This window comes from Xiphophorus maculatus, chromosome 9 (assembly GCF_002775205.1).
Source record: "Xiphophorus maculatus strain JP 163 A chromosome 9, X_maculatus-5.0-male, whole genome shotgun sequence".
NCBI classification, from domain to species: Eukaryota; Metazoa; Chordata; class Actinopteri; order Cyprinodontiformes; family Poeciliidae; genus Xiphophorus; species Xiphophorus maculatus.
Window position 1 is genome coordinate 25,620,731 of NC_036451.1, and position 25,707 is coordinate 25,646,437.

General features: G+C 40.8%; 1 protein-coding gene across 1 annotated transcript; it reads right to left on the reverse strand.

Annotated features, from left to right (window-relative positions):
* Positions 1-8,447: 8,447 nt before the first annotated feature.
* Positions 8,448-19,012, reverse strand: amotl2 (angiomotin like 2). The gene is made up of 11 exons (XM_014470781.2): positions 18,797-19,012; positions 16,927-17,715; positions 16,633-16,771; positions 14,979-15,123; positions 14,798-14,890; positions 12,834-13,129; positions 12,019-12,197; positions 11,663-11,764; positions 11,420-11,580; positions 10,930-11,109; positions 8,448-10,050 (listed from the first exon to the last, which is right to left on the reverse strand). Exons 2-11 carry the CDS (start codon positions 17,646-17,648, stop codon positions 9,974-9,976), a joined length of 2,094 nt encoding a protein of 697 aa, XP_014326267.1. The 5' UTR covers positions 17,649-17,715; positions 18,797-19,012; the 3' UTR covers positions 8,448-9,973.
* Between the last annotated feature and the right edge of the window lie 6,695 nt (positions 19,013-25,707).

Below are 25,707 nucleotides of genomic sequence, written 5' to 3' on the forward strand. Positions count from 1 at the left end.
TCATAACAGGTGTTATGTCATGTTTTTATGACTGTGTCTCTTCAGTCTTATGCACAACCCGTCAAATAAAGTGCTACCCAATAATTCCTTAATATTAATGGAAATGTACTAGCTCCTCTATGAACCAGTGCTTTTAAAATAGGAAAAATGTCCTGTTGGAAGTGAAATAATCCACCAATGAAACTAATACTAGAGCACAGAATGAAAATAGTCAAGATGGGAGGCGACGAGGCCATCAGTGTCATCTGTCAGTGAAACTTGACGTTGAAATGACAAAAGATGGAACCAAGAGGGAGGAGATAAATAAAAGAAGAAGAAGATCAGCAAGAAGTGGCCCTAGGACTGAGCCCTGGGGAACACCAGAAGTGACAGGAGAAGAGTGGGAACAGAAAGTTTTCGACTGAATGAACTGAGTATTCAGTTTTGTCTGAGGCAGAGCTGTTTTTGTTTTTCCTTTCACTAGTGATCTCTAACAACCCTCCCTGAGGCCTTCACAGGACAGCTGGATCTCATACTAACACTGAATTACACACAGACAGGCATAGTTTAACAACTACTGCGATAAGGTCAGGTTTGATGGTAATTTGTTGCAACTGGATTTAATTCAGAGGCACAAAACTAAAGAGGGCAGAATTAAAACCTTTCAGATTCTCATTTGCGCTTTTCATCCTGTTTCCTTCCACTTCACAGTCACGCACAACTTTGCGTTGGATTCTCACATTGAATCCAAGAGTCAACGTTTTTAGAGGAGAAAAAAAAAGTGATAAAATGTCAAAGTTCAAGGTGGGATGACTACAGTACATCTACTATGTGCTAATCATACAGCCTGGAGGTGCTAGTCTGCGTTTCTCCAGACACCGATGCGTTGATTCATTCTGCGCTCCAGATGATTCCCTGGGAACCACAGATCACAGGCTGCGATTCTTCAGTGACAGCTGAACTCTGCTCCAGGTTTACATTGTGTGAGTGACTTCATAAACAGAGGAACAGTAGAGATGAGGAATCACTTTAAAACCTCAAAATGAAGAGTGAAGGAAGTTATTGTGGGGAAACAGGAGAGGATTTAAAAAATAAATAAAGCAGTTATAGACAGGAAAAAAAGTTAACCACACTTCTGTAATTAGATTTTGGTTTAGTTTGAATTGCCCTACTAAGGGCAACTCTTTATCAGGGAGAAGAACCAACATCACCGATGAGAAGATGGAGAAATCTACATACTAGCTGATCCTGAAAGTTTTGGACGAAACTTCAGATCCAAGAAGGAAAATGAAATCCTGCTGCCTGGAATATTTTGGCTGAGATCACAGCAGATTTATGTGGTAGAATGGCCCAGTCAAAGTCTAGACATGCATTCATTTGAGCGTATGTGGCATAATTGATAACCATATGATTTAACTGAAATGGCAAAATGTTAAATCTCTGCAAATTGGAAGAAACGTACACTAAAAAAAAAAACAAAAAAAAAACTTGGAGCAAAAATTGTGTGAAGGCAGTTTAATAGTAACAAAAACAGCAACAACAAAGACCCAGTTGGGCTCAGTGTAAGTGCATGTGAAACCTTTCAACATTTTATTATAAATGTTTCAATCAAAACCGTGTATTATTTCACTTTCACTTCCCAATTATGTCTTAAGCCGTGTTGGGCTTACACATACTGTATATTTGCGGTTTGTGGCTTGTTGCTATGGTGACCGACTGAGAAACGAGATGCAAACACATGAATGATGCAAACTCCAAATCACACATACAAAAAAAAAATTATAGTCTGTTTTATTGTAATTACAATGAAAATAGAAGCAAAAATATACACTCATCAAAACAAATGAATTAAAAAAATGCTGGGCGAGAGGTAGGATGCATCTGGGTCTGGTCAGTTACCAGTTATCAAACCATCCCAACATGCGTGTATTTTGAATAGGAGTGAATAACGAAGAAAACACAAAGAAACACCAAAAAACAACAACAAACAAAAAAAAACAAGACACCAGGCCAGACAGCAATAAACAGTTTCTACATCCTCCTGATGAATCATAAACTTTGGTTCCAACTCTGCAGCATTGACCACACCCCATACAAGAGGGATCCTCTTCCTGGTAAACCACCAGTCGCGCAACTCAAGCAAAAAGTAAGAAACTGCTGCGAGTAGTAACCTTTTTATGAGATATTTTCATTTTCCTCTCACCATACTAAAATTAGAACAGATCCCTGACTTATGTGGAAAAGCTCGGGGGGTGTGGAACATTCCAAGACTGCTGCAGGCAGGAAGTTTTGGAATCTCCAAGGATATCAAGGCAAAACAAAGTGCCGCAGTTATTTTTCCAAATATTTCCTCTTTTTTTTGCAGAAAGTTTGCTCAATAGCTTCGTAAAGTTGTCAGATCATTTGTTAACCAACTGTTCCCTGAATTTGCCCCAGACAAATACATCTAGTATGACATAAACAGGGCATTATTAACGTGAATCTGAAAAAAATTAAATAAATGTGGAGAAAATGGGAGGACATTACAGGTGCACTATTTAACTTTAAGAAAAAATATGTTTTTCACAAATTTATTGATGCTGTCACTATGCCACGACAGATGCAAAAGATAATCTGTGATGATTTTCTTAAAAAAAGGAAAAAGAAATCAACTAGAAGCCTAACAGAAGCAACCAGTCAGAGCCAGGAGGCGTGTCTTAGCATTGTCAATCACCCTCCAAATATGTCACTGCTCATACCCCCAATTCCCTCCTCCCTTTTGCTCTCGCCTACACTGCAGTTAGCACAGCCTGTCATGAATGCTAAGGCAGATAAACGGTAAACTGAAATCCGTTACCATGTCAAACCTGAGAAGAAGGAAAAGTGGTTGGAAAAATGTCAAATCAGACAATTTTTAGTTACATTTTGCCATGAGCACATTTGACAGCCAGTACACAAGACTGATTGACAGCACTAAACTAAGACCCTCCTCCTGGCTTTGACTGGTTGCAGGGAATAGGTGGAGGAGATTGATCTTTTCACAGATTATGTGAAAAGATTATATATATATATATATATATATATATATATATATATATATATATATACAGTACAGACCAAAAGTTTGGACACACCTTCTAATTCAATGGGTTTTCTTTATTTTCATGACTATTTATAAGGCAAGAAATCCCACTTATTAACCTGACAGGGCAGGTTGACCTATGAAGTGAAAACCATTTCAGGTGACGACCTCTTGAAGCTCATCAAGAAAATGCAGAGTGTGTGCAAAGCAGTAATCACAGCAAAAGGTTGCTACTTTGAAGAAACTAGAATATAAGGGCTATTTTCAGTTGTTTTACACTTTTTTATTTAGTGCATATTTCCACATGTGTTATTCATAGTTTTGATGCCTTCAGTGTGAATCTACAATGTCAATAGTCATGAAAATAAAGGAAACTCATTGAATTAAAAGGTGTGTCCAAACTTTTGGTCATATATATATATATATATATATATATATATATATATATATATATATATATATATATATATATATGTTATATTGTATGTTATATATATATAAAATTCAGGGGAAAAAAAGTCGACATCTGTTCCTGATCTACTCGCCGAATGTTGAGGTCAGGTGAGAACCACTCACACTTGCCAGGGGTCAGAGTGATGAAATAATGATGATGAATGCATTTAGCCCCCACAGCGATCCCAGCACCCCAAGCAAGAATCCAGATGTGTGTGGAATGTATACATGTCCGTTGATTTCATTTCATCCCTGCCTGGATGACGACGAGATTCCTTCAGGAATCAATCTCCCTTTATCGAAGTGGTTCAGACATGGCTGTTTCTGGAGTCACACACACACACACTCCCCAACACCCCCATCCACTCCTCAAGTCACTCCACGCAGTTTGGCGGAGGGTACTGACATAAGAGGACGGACAGAATATATCCGAAACGTGATCCGCGCCAACAGACGGGACCAAAAATAAGGGTAAATCACAGACAGCGTGGTGCCACATGTGTCCCAACCGAAAATGGAATTCAACAGATGGAGATTTACTATTGAAGCCCTTTTTTTTTTCCTCAGCTGAGAAAAGTGGCACTTGGCTACAAAAAAAAAGAAGAACAAAAAAAAGGCGCCCGCAGGAGAATGTTCGGCATCCGTGGAATGTCACTTCAAGCTCACTTGGGGAACAAGGAAGGCCAAAATATTTACACAGAGTCAAAGTCTACAGAGAACATTTCAGAAGGAAAACGTTCGTGGAAATGTACTAGAACGGCCAAATGTGTAGCTGTATAGCGATGGTGAGATGGTGGGTTCCTAAAGATTGCACTCAATTGCATCACATGGAAAGGGATGATGTGTTAAGTTGTGTCAGGTTTATTTGTGTAGCACATTTCAGCGACAAGGCAGTTCAAAGTAATTTCTGCCATAAAAACACAGCAACCAATCATGAAACAAGCAACAAACAGGACATCTTTTCAAATGCCATCAAGCAAACATATCGATCAATGTTCCAGTTGTTAATCAGCGGCAACTCTAAGCAGATGAGTTCTAAAGCCTTGATTTAAAGGAAGTCTGTGTTTCGACTCTTTTGCAGTTTTCTGGAAGTTTGTTCCAGATTTATGGAGCGTGCAAATCTGAGCGCTGCTTCTCCGTGTTTGGTTTTGGTTCTGGGGATGCAGAGTAGACCCAGTAAATAAAGCTCCATCCAAGTAGTTTAAAAATGTTTTCTCATGCTGCCACTGGAGGCTTGATTTTAAAAAAGGAACATTTTTAGACTTTATAATTTATACTTTAGAGTACTTTATAGCACATGCACACAATGTCAGCATGTGTCACTGACAAGATCATGCAGAAAACAGCCAAGCGCAGATGAAACAATACAACCTGGATCGGATGTAAACGCAAAGCTTGCATTAGGGCTCGTGTTAGTTAAGAGAAAAAGAACTAAAAACAACTAAACAAAACTAAACAAAAAAATCAAACCAGAAAATCAAAACAGGTTGTTTTTGCAAACAATGTTCAGTTCAGTACTGTTCCATCCAGCTGTCAATGGGGAAAAGGCGAAGTACATCCTGGACAGGTGACCAGTCCTTCACGGTGTACCAGAGGACAGACAACCACACACTACTGAATCAATTTTGAAGTGAGGAGAAGGAATGGCAAGTCTTTACAGTTTGCCCTGCTACATCACAAATGGGTTGCAAATATTCTTCAAAAATCTAAAATGAAGAAACAGGAATTGGCAAATCATTCAAAGCTGCCTTTAAACTCAAACTGGTTGTTCGCTGTCTTGTCAAACGTCAAAGACAATAAGTCAATATAAGAGCATAAATCTGGCTTTCGTGTGATTTTCTGTCATGTGTTCAAACACGACAGCTCTTTTAGCTTTTCTGGACTCTATAGGCTGAAAGGTTCGTCCTGTTCGGCGCCAAAGTTCTTTCAGTAACAGAATTTCTAAAACCTGCTGTTTCTTTGGCAAGTCCTCAAATTATGCAAATACCACATCATTCAAATCAAGTCCTGAGGAACCAGGTAACATGCTAAACAAGCAGGACACCGGCCATTGCAGACAGATTCTAGACCAACTAAATGCGTCTGTCAACATACACAACCAGGTACTAAATATTGGGTACAATGGGACAGATACAAGTAAAAGTAGTTTGGCCTATAAGTACACATTTAGGAATGAGTATGGAGATGTTTCATAAGTGGAACTGATCACTCCTATCGTTTTGTTACCATAAAGACTCCACTAAGATGAACTGTAGGGATTTTTTTTTCCTCTCATTGCACCGCAGTCTCCAGTGATGACGTCAAAGAATGAACAGCTGTCCAGTTCATCAGAGACCATCTTCTACAATCATGAATGGCTCCTTTAATGGTAAAAACACACAGAGCTGGTGGTTAGACAGTGTTTAGGGGCATGGTTAATTTTAAAGGCACATGACACCTAAAATGCGCCACTCGTTAAGGGAATTTCTTGGTGGAAATAGTAACTCTAATTTTAGGGGGAGGAGGGATGTCATTCCTCGGCTCTTGAATTCTTCACTGTTTGTTTATGGACGTCCATCCTGCTGACAGATACCAGCAGGATGAGGATACTCCAGAACAATCAGCTGTGTGAAGAAAACTGAAACAAGGTTAACTGTGAAAATAAGGAGTCAGGCACCAGCAAGAAGCTGGACGGTTTGGAAACAGAGCAGAAGAAACACGTCCATCGTGTCCGCTGAATTTGCGCTAACCACATCCTTTTCGCAATATCAGGGATATGTAATGTCATTTTTTTAAAATGAAAACAAACATTAAGAATTGTATTAATTATGCTAGCTGAGTACAGTTGAAACCAGACATGCATAAATAGACTTCTCAAATTCAACCCAAGTCATGCATTTTAAAAAGATACTGACCAAATCTATGTAAACGTTTGAACTTGAGGAAAGTCACAAATCTCTAAAAAAAAAAAAAAAAAAAAAAAAAAAGTAAATGGTTGAGCCACGTTTTCTGGCATTTAGCAAATAGAAATCATTTTGTGAATTTGTACTACGCTAAAACAAGAAATGTTTGGCCTGATTTTACATCAAGTGGGGAGAGAAAAAAATATGTGCGTCTTTTTATTCAGTGTATGTTAATATCTGGCATCAAGTGTATCTTAATTTTCTTGCCAACATAATTACTTATTTTATGAGCTTAAAGGAAGTAGTGTTAGCAAACCTAGCCCGGCTGTTTAATGCTTCTGGTTAAATTAGCGCTTCATTTGTCTTGTGGTTCGCCGGGCCTCGTCTTTATTTGGCTCAGAACCAACCTGATGGAGTATGTAATGTAGTATGTAATATGTAATATAATATAATATGTAATTCTCAGGAACAACCCAGACACCACAAAAACCCAACCCCGATACAAGCCGAGAAGTCCACTCTGAGAGGTTTTACATCAACGTGGACGGAAACAAAGACGACCTTGTTCCGAAAGACAAAGACGAACCCATTTGGCCGCAATGACCAGAAGTATGTTTAGAGGCTCTCTGAGGTAAGAACATAGTTTTAGCTGTGAGCCATATTTGCACTGAAGGTCTGTTTTATTGCTGCAGATAGACGTATTGTACAGTGGACATGAGGTACGATGAGAAAGTGTTTTGCCTTATTTGACCCTGTCGCATTTAAGTATTTCTAATCAAACAAACTTGAATTCAAAGTTCATTTAAAAAGCAGTTTGCAAACTGTAGGGAGAAGCTGTTCTAACCAACCTGGCTCTACTGTATGTAAAAGCTTAATTCCCCACCTGCTGAATCATGAGTTAAGTGAGATTAACTGTTTGTTTCATTTTCACTTCCCACACACCTACGTTTTATCATAGCCAGGCCTCTAGAATTAAATCACTTAAACTGTCAAACATGAAGCAAGATAAAAGGTAAATCAGCAAAAGGTCCGGCCCTGATTTGAAGACATCAAACTAAATCAAACTCTCAGTCTGGGGAAAACTCTAAAGCAATTTTCACAGTGCAAGACATCTTTCACACAGAGAAAACACAGACAGTGGCTTACCACAATGATCCCAAGAGCCTGTCAATGAGTCATGCATCAACAATATTTGATTTCCCTTTTTGACCAATAAATTTTTTCTAAATCTGTGGAAGGAGTTTAAAAACCAAAAAAACAAGAAATAAAAAATCATTTCCAGCCAAAAAAAAAAAACACCAAAGCCCATCTCAAATTTGACAAAAAAAAAAAAAAAAAAAAAGATTCTCATGACTTCAAGATTCTGTGGCATAAAGCAAAGAGAAAAACTTAGAAAAATAAAAGCCTCGCCAAAGTCAAACCTGGTGATATTACCGTCATGGTGTGGGCTTGTTTTCCTACAGCTTCACCTGGAAAACACACTTTTGTTGATGGAATCATAAGCTGGAAATCCTGAAAGAGATCCTTCATCCTTCAGTTTGTGAACCTGCATTTTGGTTAAGCACAACAGCAGGTTTACCTCTAATCAGTGTTTCTCAATTCCAGTCGTCAGTAACCACCTGATTCTAATGACTGCATGACCTCCTCTGCATGCCATGAAGTGCTGCAGAACCCTGTTAATGACCCACTTATACAAGTCAGAAGGAAAAGAGATTGAGGTCTTAAAACAGACTTATAAGAAATTGTAAAAAAAAAAAAAAAAAAAAGAAAGAAACGACATCCTGAGGTTTTTAATCAGACATATATTAGAATTTTTTTATTTATTTATTATTGTGAAATGTTAAGGCATACATCCAAATGTTTCCTTTACAAAAGTTCACAGCAACATCAAATGGGTTCAACCAGCTGAAGCAAGGCTCTTTACTTGGCCCTTTGTTTTTCTCCCCGTTTTCTTTCCCATTAATTATAACTTAAACACAGAATACATCTTTGGCACCAAGACAGAAAATAGTTACATGTATATTATATATATATATATATATATATATATATATATATATATATATATATATTACGAGGACAAGAAACAGACGTAATATATTAACTCTTCTCACTTCAAATTGCCTTTCGTGTAAACAACTTTCCAAAATAAGAGGACAGCAACAACAACAAACTGAGACATGGCATTGACCTGCAAATGCACCATGATGGGAAATATGAAATTAGCAGAGAGAAAGAGAAAAAGAAAACACATTTAAATGTGAGGTTTTGTTTGCTATTTGTGCTCTTCAGAATATACTTTTAAATCGTTGCTGTTCACACAATAAACATCAGAGATAAAACTGCATAATAAATAGACGATGACTTTTTCATGTGATAAACACCTTAAGTTGGATTTTAGTGGCTCTTAGCACTAAATAGTGAATTGTGGCCCATTTCAGTTACATATATATAAACATAACCCAAAATCCTCGACAACAGTAGTCTTCATACAACAGTGTTCAGTAATCCTACACTAAGCAGGAGAAATAAATAGAAGATTCCTTGTTAAGCATATAAGCAACTCTGTTATGGGAACTGTGGCAAAAACAACAATTTTTTTTAAAATACTGATGTATTTCACACAGTGATGGAGACAGCAAATAGAAGAGCAGATGCAGGACAATTATAGTCGAAAACCTCTTCCAGCACGGCAGGACCGGCCGCCGGCACTGGGAGGAAATAAACGGGCCGAGAAAAGCATGCGTCCAAGCACACAAAAGAATGCGTGCCATTTTAACAAGGCCGAGGGGTCAGACTTTAGATAGCCTTTTTCTTTAACTGGAGCATTCCCTCAGCGAGGAATGCGAGAAGATTAGCTCCAGCGTGTCATTGGACGAGGGGAACGAAACAGTGGCCGGCCGCCATCTGAGGCCCCCCAACCCTGCAAGCCAACGCCGGGGAATCTGGGAAAAAATAAATAAAATTGGACCCCAGTGAAGTGCCGTCAATCCTCGGGAAGCTTTTTTAGGAGCGAAACGAGCGGGCGTCTCATGAGCTCTGGCATTCAGGGGGAAGCTTTTGAATCCTCCACTGAGGGTCCGGGTCGTGGTTTAAAAGAGAGGAAGCATCTGCTCATTTAAAGGTGGAGCCGTTTCTCAAAACACAGCTTCCGAATGGAGGCCATCGTTTTTCTGAGTAGATGTTACTGGCGGAGGGCGTGGTTACAGGGGATGCTACAGTAAAGTCAAGATAAGACCAAAAAACAGAATAATGAAAAAACAACTAAATAACAGTCACATGACAAAAAGGAGCAGCATTTACATATATAAACACAATTCACAACTCATGACAAACACCATGCACTATGAGCAGCCCAGTTCCTTTTGCGTCGCTAAAATACTTTCCAGGTACCTCGTGCAACATCGCCCGTCACCCGTTCACTCGTGAAATGTGCAGAAGCAGCCGAACGGAAAACTCCGCTCTCCTCTTGAATCACACTTCCACGCTCTGGACTGCACACGCTCGGCAGAGCTCACATCCACTGAGAACTTTGTTTCTTTTACCTCATGAAAACGTTTCGGACAGGGTTCGGTCTTGTTGAGAGGCAAGTCGCGGCTCATATGAGGATTTCGATCGCCTCGGCGTCTGAACTCTTGAACATCTTGAGCGGGACCTTCGGCTCCTCTGAGGCGCCTAAAACCAGTAGAAAGCAGGGAGAATTAGAAAATTAAGTTGCCAACAAACCAATAGAGGGTAGTTGAAATTTAAACAGAAGATGGACATGGAACCAGACTGAATAGTGGTCATTAGTTGTCAAAATGTATTAGGGTGATCGGCAATGAATCAATTTTAGCAATAAATCAAATTTTAGTTTTTTGATGATAAAAGTTTTGGAAATTTGGGGTTTTTTTTCCACCATCGCACTCCTTTCAGAGTGATGTCAGCCTGCCTAAGCCCACCATCTTGTTTGACAAGCGTGTTTCACAGCTTCTGTTTGAATTTACGTCAGTTAGGCAACAAAGCATAAGAGCATGGCCAAGACTTGTTTTATTTTAATTACGAGAATAAAGTCATAATATTACAAGAATAAAGTTGTAATTTTGTGAGAACTCCTACACAACTTAAATGAGTAATTTTAGAATCTCGAAAACTTTGGTGGCGGTTTTACGTATAAGAAAAAAACAAATCTTTTAACGCGTCAGCATCAAATTATTATCAGTAGCAGGACTTTTGAAACGACTATGCAAACTATTATGTCTATTATTTAAAAGAAAGAATCACAGACCTGAAAGATGGTCAGGTCAGATCTCAATGATGCTTTTTCCCCCCTCATTTAAATGACTTTTTCTCTTGTAATTTTAAGATGTTCTTCAGGCAAAACTGAATTTTTATTCTGCTGATATGAGTATATTCTTGTAAGAAAAACAAATATTCTCGTATCGTATAGAAGGAATGACTGAAACAAAAGCCACATTTTGAAAATATTTTCTGTCATTTGTAATTTTGTTTTTAGACTGATTCAGATACCGATCTGGTATGATTATATAATTGTACCAAACATTAAAAACTCACCGGTCGTAGCTGCTGGAATCCCTTCATTGACCTGTGACCTGTCCCTCTCTGCTGTGACGTCCAGCCCCGGCGTGACCTCATCACTCTGGGTGCTGGAGTCTTGGGTCGCCGCCTTGCCCACGACGAAGGACAGGGGTTTCAAGATGGCAGCACCTGTCTGGTCATCCGAGAGGCTCTTTCCTGAAAAACGTAGACAAAGAGAAGAGACCGTTTAATCAGCCGCTTCCATCCACAATGACAACCCCCTCCGCCTGGGAACATCTGCCCTCTGCCAGTTCTTCCTATGACTATTCCTGATCGGGCTATTCTGGAGCGAGAGACGATATGCATTCCAGTATTAAAACGTGTCTCCACGAAAAGGTCGCCTCCTCCTCCCTATTTTTATATATTTGTTTTAGCTTGCGTGCATTCTGTCTGGCACCAGCAGCTGCCACATAGAATCTCACTAAAGATTGTCTCGAAGGCGTAAATGGTAGGAACGAGAACTCACCTTTAGTTAAAGCGCCACACGTCAGGGTGTTGATGGAGGGGACGGACCTGGCCTGACGGAGCGCCTGATTCTGTTGCCGGCCTTGTTCCCATCTGGAGCGCTGCTGCAGGACTTTGATCACGGCGTCCTTTTCCAGCAGCCAAGCGTGAAGTTCACGGATCCTGGATGCACGACAAACACAACGTGAGTTTAGGGTTCCCTGGAAACCAACACGGTCAAGTTAGTCGCGGTAGGGTTAGTTACCTGTTCTCCATCTCCTGGTGTCTGTGGCTCGATAAAGTTAGGTCTTCGTTGAAGCTGCTGTTTGGTGAATTCCTGGGCGAATGGTTGATGATCGTTGTATCCCTGGAAGTAATAAAACTCATTGTTGGCGATATGTTGATACACAAACTATTTCTGGTTGATCTGATACATTGTTTTTATATATATATATATATATATATACAGTATTTCCTTATCATCTTAAGTTTTAATCACAACTCATGACAACAAGCTTTTCAGAAACAAGCTTTTGTTTTCAGAAACAAGCTTTTGTGTGATTAGTATGGCATGATCCAACCCAGAAGCTGCTACTGAACCCATGAAGAGTGTCATCATACCTCTGTGCTGCAGCCGTGGCCGCTGCGTCCATGGCAAACTGCCTCATGGTGCTCTCCTCCAGGTACTTCTGCTCCCATTTGGTGATGTCGGCCTCCAGAGCCAGGATGCGCTCCTCTTTTTCCCTCAGCTCCTGCTGCAGCGTGGATGAGCTCAGCTCTGATGCTGTGAGGTTGGTTGTCTGGTTATGGTACAGACGCAAAAGAGACAATAGTCTTTTTAACTAACAGTTACTCCAATATTTGACTTCTCTTTTTTGTTTGTTTCTGATGGTGTTTTCACTCCTGATAGTCTGGTAGACTCTGTTTGTTTGGGAACCACAACTGCAACATTTCAGATGGTGCAGTTTGCTTTCACACTACTCTGTGTCAAACGATACAAACCCTTAGAATAATCTGTTCACCTCCTTGCCTGTGGTGGCGCTGCACCAAAAACTACCAAAGGGAAATTTTTCTTTACAAATTGTAAACAAAAACAGAGTCGTTTCAGATTGTAGCAGTGGTAGGATTTCTCTTTAGTTGCTGTTATAAGACAACAAGCCATTTCTCCAGCTAGCGCTAAATTCACAGGTTTGTTTTGGTTGTATTTACCCAGAATGCCCTGCACTACAGGAGCAGTCTCTGGTCCGTTGCATTCATATGTGAAGTCGAACAGAGCCAGAGTTGATTTTGACTGAACCAAAGCCTAGAGTCCAAGTATGCATTCACACCTCCCCAAATGAACCGAACATTGTAGGCAAATGAACTAAAGTTCGACTAAAGCGGACTAAGCAGCTAAGATGCACATGTTGATGACTTTTTTCTTTGTTTTCGCTAACCTGTTGTGCCCTGAGGCTCTTCAGCTCCTGCTCCAGCCGGGTGCGAAGCCGCAGCTCCAGGACCTCCCTCTTCTCGCATGCCGCCTGCAGCTGAGCGAGGGAGCTCTGCAGCCCCTCCACTTTCTTCATGTAGGCCGTCTTGCGGTGCAGCTCCTCCTCCAGCTGCCGGTTGCGGCTCTGCGCTGAGGTCAGCGCCTGCTCCAGCCGCTCGCTTCTCCGCTGGCACTCTTCGCCAGACACATTCAGGTGCTCAATCTGCTTTTCCAGTTGTTCGCGCTCCCGCTGCTGCTCTTCGTCTGAGATAAAGAGGGATTTAAAAAGAAAACTGGTGATGTGAGGAGAGCGTGTCGGGGAAATTTTCTCTTTAAAAAAAATGCTAAGGTGTCTAGGGTCCACTGTGAACTCCGTCCAATGACTCACTCGAACTCTGAGCTGCATTCTTTGAAATGTGACCCAACGAGACACATTTATACTCACAGATATCAAAGCATGTGGCTCAAAAACATAATTAGCACTTTGTTCTCTAAGCTAGCAGCAAATGGAATTTAGCTTGTGCATGAAAACATGAAATAAGCAATAAAAGAAACAAAACTCTCCTTTATTAATCGTAAACCTTCTTCACATTTTATTGGGTATTTTAGAAAGGAGAGCAAGTTTTATGGCTCCCCTGTGCCACTTTAAAACGGGGGCTGATTACACAACACAAGTGCATGCCTGTGGAGGGAATGCAGACTTCCTCTGATCCACTTACGCACACAAGCATAGCTTTGTACTGGCAAAAGCTCTGGAATGCTTCTAAGGACGAGAAGTAAACAAGCGGCTCAAAATATTCCTCAAACAGTCCTTGTTAAAAAAAATAATAAAAATACATGTACAACACCTCCTATGACCGTGTTTTTATTTGTGGTTAAAGCTGGTGTGGCCCCCGGGGGAAATTTTACGGCGAAAACATTTCAGACTTGATGTCTCAGAACTGGTGAAGGCCTAACTTGGTCCATGAAAATGATGCCAACAATATGCCAGCAAACTCTTAAGGTAGCTCAGTAAATTTGAAGCAAGGTTCTGTTAAAACGTAGCAGTTAATATTTTACTGGCAGTAGATAACTTCTCGTGTCGTCGTTTTAGTATAAGTTTCAGATCAGTTGCTCTTGGCTGCTAACGCTAACGGCTAGTGCAAAACAAGACCAAACACTTGTGCATCATACGAGTTTAGGGGGAATACCTTTTTATTAACCTTTAAACTTAATCACATTTGCTTTGACATAGGAAGATTACAGACACTGCACACCTCCAGCCTCAATTTCCAGTGTGGATAATTGTCAGTTTTCTTTAAAAAAAAAAACAACAAAAAAAACACCCAGTACAAATCGGAAAGTCCTCAAAATAGGATTAGAATAGAATCCTACAACATTTTGAAGATGAAGTTAATTTAAAAGCACAGAAGTCCACTTTGGTCCTGACTCCTCTCTCACTAGCCGTTAGCTTGATAACTGGCTGTTATCAAGCTGGATTGGATTTAAACTGAATGCTCCAAGATAGATATCACTTACAGTTAAAATATTATAACTGTAAGTTAGACTATTACCACTGCTTAATATTTGGAATGGCAGAAGTTTGTTTTAATTTAAACTCCTGTCTCACTAGACGTTAGCTAGTGAGAGCTAATTACGTAGCTATTAGGTAATTACCTAGGTAATTAAAATGACAGAACTGGCTGAAATACTATGAAAGTCCAAGAATTCAGGTCACCTTTATTGCAGCTCTGACAAAAAGGTCAGTGTCTATGCTGACAGCTGAGATGTAGACGTGTGTAAGTAATGGGGAGGACATCAGTTCCTGCTTGGCTAATGTTCCTGCTATTGTTGAATGAATCACAGAGAGGTCCGCTATGACAAATCACATCAATTACCATCTGTCTTGGACAAGCACGTGAAAGGACCAACAAGACTAATGCGATTACTCACTTTGCTCCAGGAGTTTAACGAAGATGTGCTGCCTTGGGTCTGAGCACTCGGCATCACCAGCCGCTCTGTGCTTGTTAGCTGCTCCAAGTTGCTCTGTGCAAAGGAAAACATTAACACACCGGCTATACACATTGTGTCACTTCAACAAGCAGGTGCGTCAACGAATGAACGGACCAAGTACCTCTGAGGTCTCTGTTAAAATCATGCATCCTCTTAATCTCCGCCTCCAGTTTATTCCTCAGAGTTTTCTCCAAGGCTTCCCGCTTAGCAGAGCCTCTCATCAGGGTCTCGTACGCCTCTGATATCTGTTGGATCTCAAGCTCCAACTAGGGAGGAAACACAATGACGATCAGCGTCTGGGCGCATCAGAGAGACTAATGAGTCATTCTCGCAATTTGCATTTACAGACAGACGGCTTTTACACACTATGCTGAGGAAAGCAGTTAAAATTCTTGAATGAACACTTATGGAGCTCCAGGTTAAGCAGTGGCACGCTGTCCTTTTACAAGACAAAAGAGTTTAGATGCTTTGTTGGAATTCCAGAGTCTGGAATGGTGAGAATACACTTCACACTTGCCCCATAACATGAACCATTCACAAAAACCTCTTCAATGGGACCACACGTCCAGAAAATTCAAAATCTGATCAGTGACTACGTATACCTAAGCACTATAACAAGTCTCTTCAGTGTCAAAGTTGTTTTCCATCAGAGGTGAAAAAGTTGTAGGATTGAATATAAATGAAACTTTTGTTGCTCCTTTAGGTTTTGACGGGCCATCTTGTTCCATTTTTACTTGCTTTATACCTCGCTTCTTCCAGGTACAGAAAGGTGTCGTCTGCCACAGGAAGTCATGCATGCCTTGGAGACGTATTACCAAACTGAGGAAGGAGCTAATTAAGCTCTAGATGTCACTAGCAGATAACAGGAAGGCCAACAGTGTACAGCAAAGTTTCTCTTTTCTTTCCTTCACTGATTGCAACCTCTTGATCATGGAACATTCTAGATTTGTAAATACTGGCAGTTTTTTTTAATTTTTTTTTTTAGAAAATGTCCAAGCTTAGGTACGTCTGAGTGTGACATGGTTATAGTTAGAATTGCTGAACAAGTTAAACCCTTACTCTGATTAACTTTTTTCTACATTTATACTCCTAATATGAAGGTTTATTGTAAACTAATGGCTGGGAGGCTATGAAGTATTTTAAATGATAGTATCTATAGTTTTCCAAAAGAAATTGACATCAGCAGATTGGAGTATTACTAAGACCAGAAACTGGAAAAAATAAAATAACAAAAACGGCAATTGTTTGGCAACATTTTGGGTTCAGCAAGGATGTTAGAAGTAAAGTTATTTTAGACTTCGAAACTTATTCACTTGTGCTCATTTGTTCATTAACTCTTAACTAAAAGGACACATTTTCTTCACTTACTTGCAGATGTCTTAGTCCATTAAGTGGCAATAAAAATAAATAGCAAAAACAGTCCGGGGGTCTCAGACCATCAACTAGCTGTGAGGTATTTATGCTGGTTTATTACATTCTTTATTTCCGGGGCACAGTCCTTTTATTGTTATTGAGGTGAACTACTCAATATACTGTATTATGATATTGATTTAAGGCCATGTCACAAAATCCTAATCTCCATGTTAACACCAAAAAGTTTGATCGTCCCTTTAGATTTTCAATGCCGTTCAAAAAGGTTGTCAGAGCACACACCCTACAAAAAGCTGCGTGCGCTTCTGTAGGGAGATGATGATTGCGAGAGCAGAAATAGTGAGTCTGAGAGTTTGGTCTAAGGGGAAACTATTGTCTCCATGGTTCGGGGCGGTCTTGCTCACCTTCTGCAGCCTGGCAGCCTTCTGGATGTACACCTGCAGCTCTCTCCTGAGCTGCTCGTTCTCCCTCGTCAACACGTCATTGCTGTTGGAAGATGCGTGGATGCTGTTCTGAGACACCTGGGCTTGGGCAGACACATACCTGCAAAGGGCAGACATGAGTGATTCACCACAACACACCTGAGAACCACAGAAATTATGAAAGAATGCTTTGTCAGGAGTTCTTCGCTTGCTCCCGTTTCATTGTCGGGTAATCCTCATGGGAGAATGAATCGATTATATAGTTGTGTGGCTTACCTGTGGTGCTGTGAGTAAAATGGGGGAGGAGGGTCTTTGTGGTACTGTACATGCTCCTGTGAGTAGCTGAGCATGTACTCAGGAACTCGGGCACATAGAGGATAGTCTGGAGGAGGGCCGCGCTGGTCCGCGCCCTGTTGGGTCTCCTGTCCGTCATGCACCACGGCATTTAAAACAAGATTCCTATAAAGCTGCGGATAGCTGTGGGAAGAGGTCAGAGCCGAAGCGTCTCTGTGTCCATTCCTCTCCAGAGAGAGCTGCATGAGCCTCTCGCTCAGGGAGCGAGCGTGCTCCCGCTTCAGATCCCACTGTCCCTCACTTTGAACTCCCACCGCATCCGCGCCGGGGCCGTCCTGCTCCAACTTTTCCCTCCGAGAGATCAGGTACTGCGAGTGCGCTTTGGCCTCCTCGTAGGTCGGCAGCTCCTCCCTGTGGAGCTGGTACAGATGACACATGGGGCTCTCGGAGGGCAGGCAGTCCCCTTGGTGCTCCTGTCCTTGGGGCTCCTGCCGCGTCGACATCTGCATGTACTGGGTTTCCTCTTGAGTGAGGCTCTCCAAGGAGGAGCGGGGACTGCCCGTGCCCCCGCCGCTGCTCCCTCCACGTAGGGCCTGCTGCTGGATGGCCAGGAGAGTGCGAGTGTCAGTCAGGTTCCCATAGCGGAGCTGCTCCTGGATGAGGCGGTGCAAGACTGTTCCTGAGGAGTCCTCGGCTGTCCTCATGTCAGTCAATAAGAAATCAGTGCACAACTTAAATAAAAACCAAGCTTGATGTTGACACCTCAACAATCTGAAAAGGAAAACATAAGAGTCTTGATCAGTCTTCAACAAGCAAGAGCTGGCCATTTCATCCTCCGCATTCTGTATTTTTGTAGTTTGGTCTTTTGTTTCCCCCCCCGGAAGACATTTCATATCCACACAAATGACTAATGAATAAAAGTAATTTACTATAGTCTAGTAATTGTCTTCTGTACGTAAAAGTGGTTTTGTTGATGATTGTCGTTTCAGACCTTCGGGTTCAGGTCTGTCTGCATAGGGAGTAATATAGTCTCCTGAAAATAATGAGGTTTTTTTTAAACTTGTGGTGAGATTTGATCATTATATCTACAAAATTCATTTAAAAAATCTATTTCAAAGAGATGCAAAATGATGAACATTGGTAAGTAAATGAGAAGAAAGAAGTTTGGTTTAAGGTGTTAAAGACAGAAGAATGGGGAGAGCAAGGCAAAATTACCAGGTATCATCTGATACAATCCGGACCTGCCAAACAGCATTACTGACAACTACAGTTATACGTTTCATTATTTTAACATGCATCCATTAATCTGTTGTCTATATATCTGCTTAGTTGGGCAACATCGCTGGTGCCTAGTTCAAGTCCATTTCCTATTTCATTGGGTGATAAGAGTGGTACAGCATGGACAGGTCACCAGTGATTAAATATGCTTCTTTTTTTTTCTTTTTTTTTTTTTTTACAATAGTTGCACAATACCTAATGCCGTCTGACATGAACTGTTACTGGAAATACCCTGGAGAGTGATGTCAGTAGTACAAACTGAATTTTCGTGCCCACACACTCCAGATACACGGAAATAAGAATTATATTAAAACAAATGAACACTCGAATAAAAACAACAAACTCTACCTAGAGTTAGCGCTACTAAATAACGCTAGTTATTTAGTAGCGCTACTAAATAAATAGAGTAGAAATATTATGCTGTTTGTATATAATTTAAAACAAATATGGCTAGTTTTACAGGTGCCACATATAGGTGTTTCACCAGGATTCTCCATATGGAGTCTACACATGTAAGGAAGTCCTTTCGCTGGACGAAAACCATAAATTATTAAAAACAAAACAAGCAGCTTACCTCGCCTCATTCCACCGCGAACACCGATAAGAGTATCTCTTTTAATAAATAATCTGCCCCTGGTTTCAAAAACGCCAACTATCGCTGTTTTCCGGGAGCTCGTGGACATGTGCGCGCGCTGACTGGGTAGAAGCACAACTGAGCGCGTGAAGCTTCGAGCTGCGTGGATAAATAACTGAGAGGCGATTGTTCCCTGAGGCTGGAATGGGAGGAATGCAAGCTCCGAGCCCCTGTGGGATCAAAAGCAGGAGCACAGGGAGAGGAGGAGGAGGAGCATGGAGGGAGGCGGGACCCCAGGGGGGTTGAAAATGATTTCAGAGCTGCAGCAGCAGCAGCAGCAGCAGTCCCTCAGCTGGCTGCTGGTGTCATGTAAAAAAAAGTTGGATTTCTTTTTCTTTGTGAGAGTATTTTAAATCCTTGCAACTTTTAAGATTAAAGCATATATAAACCTATACATTTAAGTATATAAAGACAAGCTAACATTTTTTTATGGAAGAGCCTTGGTAGGCATTCACAGAAACATTCGAGGAATGCGACATGCTTAAAGGAAATATGATTCATAAGAAGGTCAAAGACCGTTAAAAAATGTGGGAGTGGAAAATAGGGATGTTTCTTGCAGTTATCGCGACCTGGACCAGCCTCCACCACACCCTCTTTTAAAGGAAAAACAAACACATTGTTACCTTATGTCACACTCACTTACTGACATATTATGGAGAGTATCCTGTAAAATAATGTACTTTAGTGTTTCATATATCTAAAACTAGGTAATGAAGACATCTGGCGTTTCATTTTACGTCCAAATCAACACATAACCACTTCATGCACAACAACGACCTTTAAAAAATAATTATTTTCTTGTAAGTTAGAGGAACCCGCAAGGCCATGCTGCCCTGGGAAGAAGTGGTTTAAATTCACAAAATAATGACATATATGATGTTTTGATGAAAAAATCGGCACTTTTCTCTTCGCCGCTTTGTGTTTGTTCAATGAAATATCTTCAAATCTCGGAAATTGTATGCCTTAAAACCATCTGCTTTTTTGGAATCCAGTATAGATGCAGAGGAAAAGCCCTCTGTGTGCACAACTTAGCTTTATAAAGGCTTCAGTTGATGTAACAATTGACTATGTTTGAACTCATACGATGCACCGTCTGTACGCAGATAATGAAAATCTCATGTTTTCAGATGCTTTAAGCTGCACTGGGTTGCAAGCTGGATTGTACTTCACGACAGAAACCACACACACACTGGGTTATGGTTTGTTTATGGGTTACAGCTGACCATAGCACTGGTAAGTGCTAATATATAATTGAGAATTAATGTTTTTCGTTTCTTGAAAAGTTTTTTTTGTTTTGTTTTGTTTTGTTTGCGTGGGTCTGGTAAACATTTAAGCCGTGGCCCGTGCCAGTTAATTGCAGAGTGTGTGTTCCTGTGTGTGTGAACACGGCGGGACAGGGGAGGTGGGGGTGTGCCGGGAGCGAGGCATGCTGCCTGCCAGCTGTCCGTCGACTCAAATCCCCGTCCCCTGCTTTAATAAGAGCTCTGAGAGATGCATTGTTCTCCCCAAAAAGCAGACATGACGGGGGCAGCCCTGCCATCTGCCGCACCTCGCCGCCCCTCCATCGCCAGCACCGCCAGAGCTTCATTCACAATCACAGCCATGCATGAAGATGGAGACACTGGGATCAGCTGGTGTTGGGGGGTGGGGTGGGGGGGGTGGGGGTCGTTGGGGGTCCAACAATGAGCGGAGGCTTTCTGCAAGAAAACAAAAAAAAAAGCATCGTCCTAATTTACCGGCTGGAGTTTATGGAGGAAGTGAACAGGCCCCTGTTTAATAATGCAGCCCAGGTCGACAAACTGAAGGCTCACTCCTCTCAAACGGAGGCAAGCGTGTTGATTTGCATGGCAGTTGAAGTCCAACAGTTGCTGAAGAATGCTGAGCAAGTGATAACGATCCAGTTCTGCAGTGTTATGATTCAACTGGAAAGACGAGATAAGCCCAGGGCTTAATGCCTCACATTGTGTCGTTTCTCTGAAGAATTTATGGTTTACTGTTCAGTGTCAAACATCCTCATATCTGCAGGTTGAAAATTAATTCCGGGCAATAACGCAGGCAAAAGTATTTATACCCTTTGAACAGTTCCACAATGTGTGACAGACCAACACAAAGCAGCTGCTTATCTGTGAATAATATACGCCAGTGTTATGTAGAATTGACTTTTTTTTAGCTTTACTCCGTGCTATTATGTTATTATCTCATCAAAAACACACCTGGAGTGTTGCCTTCATTCTTTCATGCATGTCTGAGAAATCCTTGAAGCTCCCATGCAAAACGTGGGAACGGACCTAGCAACACCTTAGAGACGAGGCTCCTCCTCTGAGCTGCAGTTTCCAAACTTCTGAGCTTCTGCCTCACAGTGAAGGCCTTAACCAAGACTCCCCAGCTCAGCTCCTTCAGACTAGCCAGTAACAATTAGCAAACATCTGGTGGAACTGTGCATTAGATGAGCTCATTATACGCGCTACTTCTCAGTGCAACACTGGTCAAGATGTTGAAGGGTTAATAGAGGAGCCATGTTGTGATGAGTTCCTGAAGGCGGAGTTTCAGAAAGAGATTTTAAAGAGACAGAGGCCCAATTTCAAGGCATTAAATTGTGAAGTCAAAATTCCTCTAAGTCTTATATTTATACAGAATTTTTTCAACTGAAGTTAACAGTTTCTTGACTGCTGTACAATGGTATCATGCACCTGGAAAACATATGACTGCCCCTTTAATATTTAAATTTCTTTAAATCACCCTTACTCTGACAGCACTAAATAAAACTATTTCTGTGGAACCAAAAGCCTTCAGAATTCACCTAATCATTAAAGACCACCTTTGTTTCTGTGTAAACACAAATGTGATGTGAAAACAGATGTTTGTCAAACATCACTTTAGTTAACAGTTGCTGTTCACGCATGGTCTCCGTCCAGTCTGAATGAGTTTGATCTATTTCGCAAAGAAGAAGGTGGGGGCGGAAATTTTGATTCTAGATGTGCAAATCAATATTTGTAAACATTGTACTTATGCAGACCGAAAACAGTGGACATTTTGCGAAAACTCTAAACAGACCTGGACTTCTAATGTCTCTCGGTTATCCTGCAGTCATTGTGTTTGTTTCGGTCGTGCAAAGTAATAAAACGTCTGAGAGGCTTGGCTGGGAACAATCGCTATATGGAGTCTTGTTTCCGCGGTAAAGGCCAACTAACAGATTCCATGTCGCAGTGCATCGACTCTTTATGAGGACATGGCTTCAAGCTTCTGTCTGCTTTGCAGGCTTTTCTCACATGTTTGCAATAAGTACATGTACTTCGTATTTGTACAACTCAAACATAAATGTCAGCATTTGTTGTGTTAAATCAGATTACAGCTTTTAGCTTTCATCTTCAGTAGCAAATGAAAGCTTTAGAAAAACAAGACTCAAGATAGGAATAGTCAATGAAAAAGCATGGTAGTTTTATTTATATAGCACATTTTCAGCAACAAGGCTGTTCAAAGTGCTTTACATGAATTAGAAGGAAATACAAACAAGACAACAAACCAAAACAAAGACAAAAGGGTAAAAGTATAAAACTACATATTGGTTCCCCATGTTTAATAAGAATAAGTAGTCCATAATTTGTGAACTAGTCGCAGTTTCTCTGGATTCTTGTTCGGATAAAACTACATGTTGGTTCTTCAAGTTTAGTAAGATTAGTGAGGTATAAAACCAGATGTTGGTTTAAAGAAATGTAAAAAACAAAATACATTAGTTTAAAGTAACACACTAAAATATTGTCCACTAAATTCTGTAACTTCCCCGTTACGTCCCATCATGTTTCCAGCAGGTCCATTTCACAATGTCGCTGTGTAGTTGATTACCCTGGTTATCAGCAAATCAGTACAATTTGGTGATTTTCTGACTGGACATGCCAACGACTGTGTACCGTCCTCAGCCGAACGGATGTCTGACTCGCTTTAATGTAGTACTGAACGGACTCTTCAGACAGCACAAGCTACTCAGTAGCCATGGAGAATTGTGGTTATGCTTCATAGCTATCAGGGTATCCGCCGTGCGACAAATGAGAGGCCCTCTTTCAACTTCCTCAGAGGAACGCCAGTGCAGACTAAATTGGATCTACAGAATGACCACATCAGTGCAAATGTTGATAAAATGTCAGCAACTAATGCATACAGTCACACATTCCACCCTGGAAAAGTGAGACACAAACCCCAAAGTGGACAAGAAGACCGTCATGAAATGAGGTCAGAGGTAAAAAATACGCCGTCATGGTAATCTGTGAAACAAAAATGTGAATTTGATTTGAAGCGTTTCATTTCAGTTATGACTGCCATAGTGTTTGAGTCTTAATTACAATCGTTGCCAGTGTTTGCTCCAAACATAACCCAGCAAGAATGAGCAGATATAGACAGAAAATGGACGGATGGAGTGATTTTTTTGTCATTTAATCAAGAAGTTTATTTCTTATAGGAAATACAAGAAGAGTATGAATTTATATCAGTTTTGAAGTATCAGTGTTTATGTAGATTTTAGCAAATAAAACAAAAGCATGTCAAAAACAAATCTGCCTCAGTAATCATTGAGGAAATCTTTATTACAGTCATCAAACTCTTCATATAATTACTGACCAGCCCTCTGTATGCCAATACTGCTATTTTGATGATTTATCTTTCATGATAAGCTGTAAGACTTTGACATTGGAAAGAATCTTTGCTGTCATCCCAATCTTTTTCCGTCTTGACCCTTAATTTTTTGATGTAGGTAAAACTTAAAGGATTTCTTGCAGCCTTACCACGACACACATGAAGAGCGCAGCAGACGACACAGTCGGACAACGGAAAAGCAATGAGGGCGTCCCGTCAGACCGTCAGTTCCCGTAATGACGGTAAAAAAAAAACGTTGTAAAAGCACAAGCGGGGTCAGTGACACTCTGCCTGGACTGTGCACAGGATAAAAGGCTCACGCAGGGTCCATAGGATTTCATGTTAGGACTACAGCAGGGAAAAGGTACATTTTAGCTTCAACTGCACTCAAATATAAAAATATAGCTTGCTGCATTTGATTAGCTACCAGAACACACCACTTTACTGTAAAGATTACGACTCCTCTGTGTCGCAGACAAAAAGCCTTTATATACACACAGTACTTGCTCAACCATCACACCAAGCGCCACACCATCAAGCTGTTTTAACATTTACTCAAAAAAAGCAGCTCATCTCCAATTCCCACTCGATTTGTCGACGTCTAAAATACATTTTTCTTCTAGTAAAAATTCAGGCATCCACAATGTTCATTTGACATAGGACATTGTGGATAGACTCTGCTGAAGCTATACTGATGCAAAATGAAGATTTAAAAGTGTTTAGGTTACAGAAATGTCTGTAAATTTTATGTACAGGAGGCGTCACTTCCTCTCTTTGGTTCCCTGGATAATTTGTTTGCTTTCCCACAGTAAGTGATCAGCATTAGGGATCACTTTTCCCTCAGGCAGACCAGACTTCACTTGTCTGGCTCAAACCGGAGTTCAGATAAGCCGCATTCCCAACTCACCAATTCATTTCTTTCCTCCAAATGGGCGTTTCAAATAGAATCAGATACATCGCTCAGAAGCATCGTTGCAGAAAAAATGTTTCTCTGATCCTTTATTTTCCTCACATTCCAGATGTATCAACCCACAGTTCAGTGAGTAAAGTGGGATAATCTGTCGCTCTATTCACTGAGCGTATATGACGTATTTCATTATGTCTAATGACTGTTAGTGTTACGATACAATTGCTTATTACATAACCATGATTCAAGTTTAATGGAAAGATTCATTTCGCACACCCTTCACTACTACTTATGTCTGCCTTTTGCACACAAAAAAGTAAAGCCGGTATGAATAAGTGTTTGACTTGCTTGAACATGCAGCAATTATTTTTTTCCCCCCACGACTACACCCAACATCAACACGAGCAGCTTCAGAGACAAGCGAGTTATGAGTTATTGTGTCATTCCATTCCTCGGAAATCGTATAAATCTGTCACTCCGTGGATTTACCGTCTCATTTTTTCCAGTGTAAATAGGAGGCAAAAATGCGTAGGTAAACAAAGTAAATGAGATCATATTTATACGTTTCATACAAACCAAAGCCTGCTGATACTGCCCTTTTTTTTAAGGTAAGCTCTGAAGCAGCATTTAGTGTTTTACTTTGTTTCTGTTCAGAAGAAGACGGACAGCTGGTTGGCGTTTCCACTCAATGACCCTCCAATAGCACATTTTCTCTCGTTTATTTAACACTCAGGTACGGTTACTGTCAGGCGGAGCTTTAAAGGCTGGCCTCTTGAAGGCCGTTAATGGCCCGGCTTACTGGGTTAACACAATACAGACACTGATCTGAGAGCAACAGCCTTGTTACGTGAGGTATGAAAGGCTTGGCGCTGGAACAACTCCCTTTGTTTCCTGCAAAAGGAGGAAATGGCCACATTCCTCGCATTACCATGTGCATGGTGTTCTTACCGAGCCTCCCTTGAGTGGGCTTCAAACGGGAGCAGAGTGGCGGCTCTCTAATGACACTCTTGTAACTTCAAACCCTTTTTTTTACTACTAAAAGTGAAGAAAAAAATTAGTGTGTGATGGCTGGTGGTCTTGCTCATTTGCTCATGGCGTTTACTTACGAGTTGGAAATAGGCTAAGTATTTTGTATTTTCTGGGCAAGTAGTGCTATTTTATAGCACAATTATGTAATTATGTTAACTTCAAGTGTTTTATATATATATAAAAACATGACTTAAGAATATTTAACTTCATAATTTAGCACCTTTGAAATTGGGTCTCTGTCGCCTTAAAAACTCCTGCTCTTTCTGAAACTCCGCCAGCAGGAACTCAT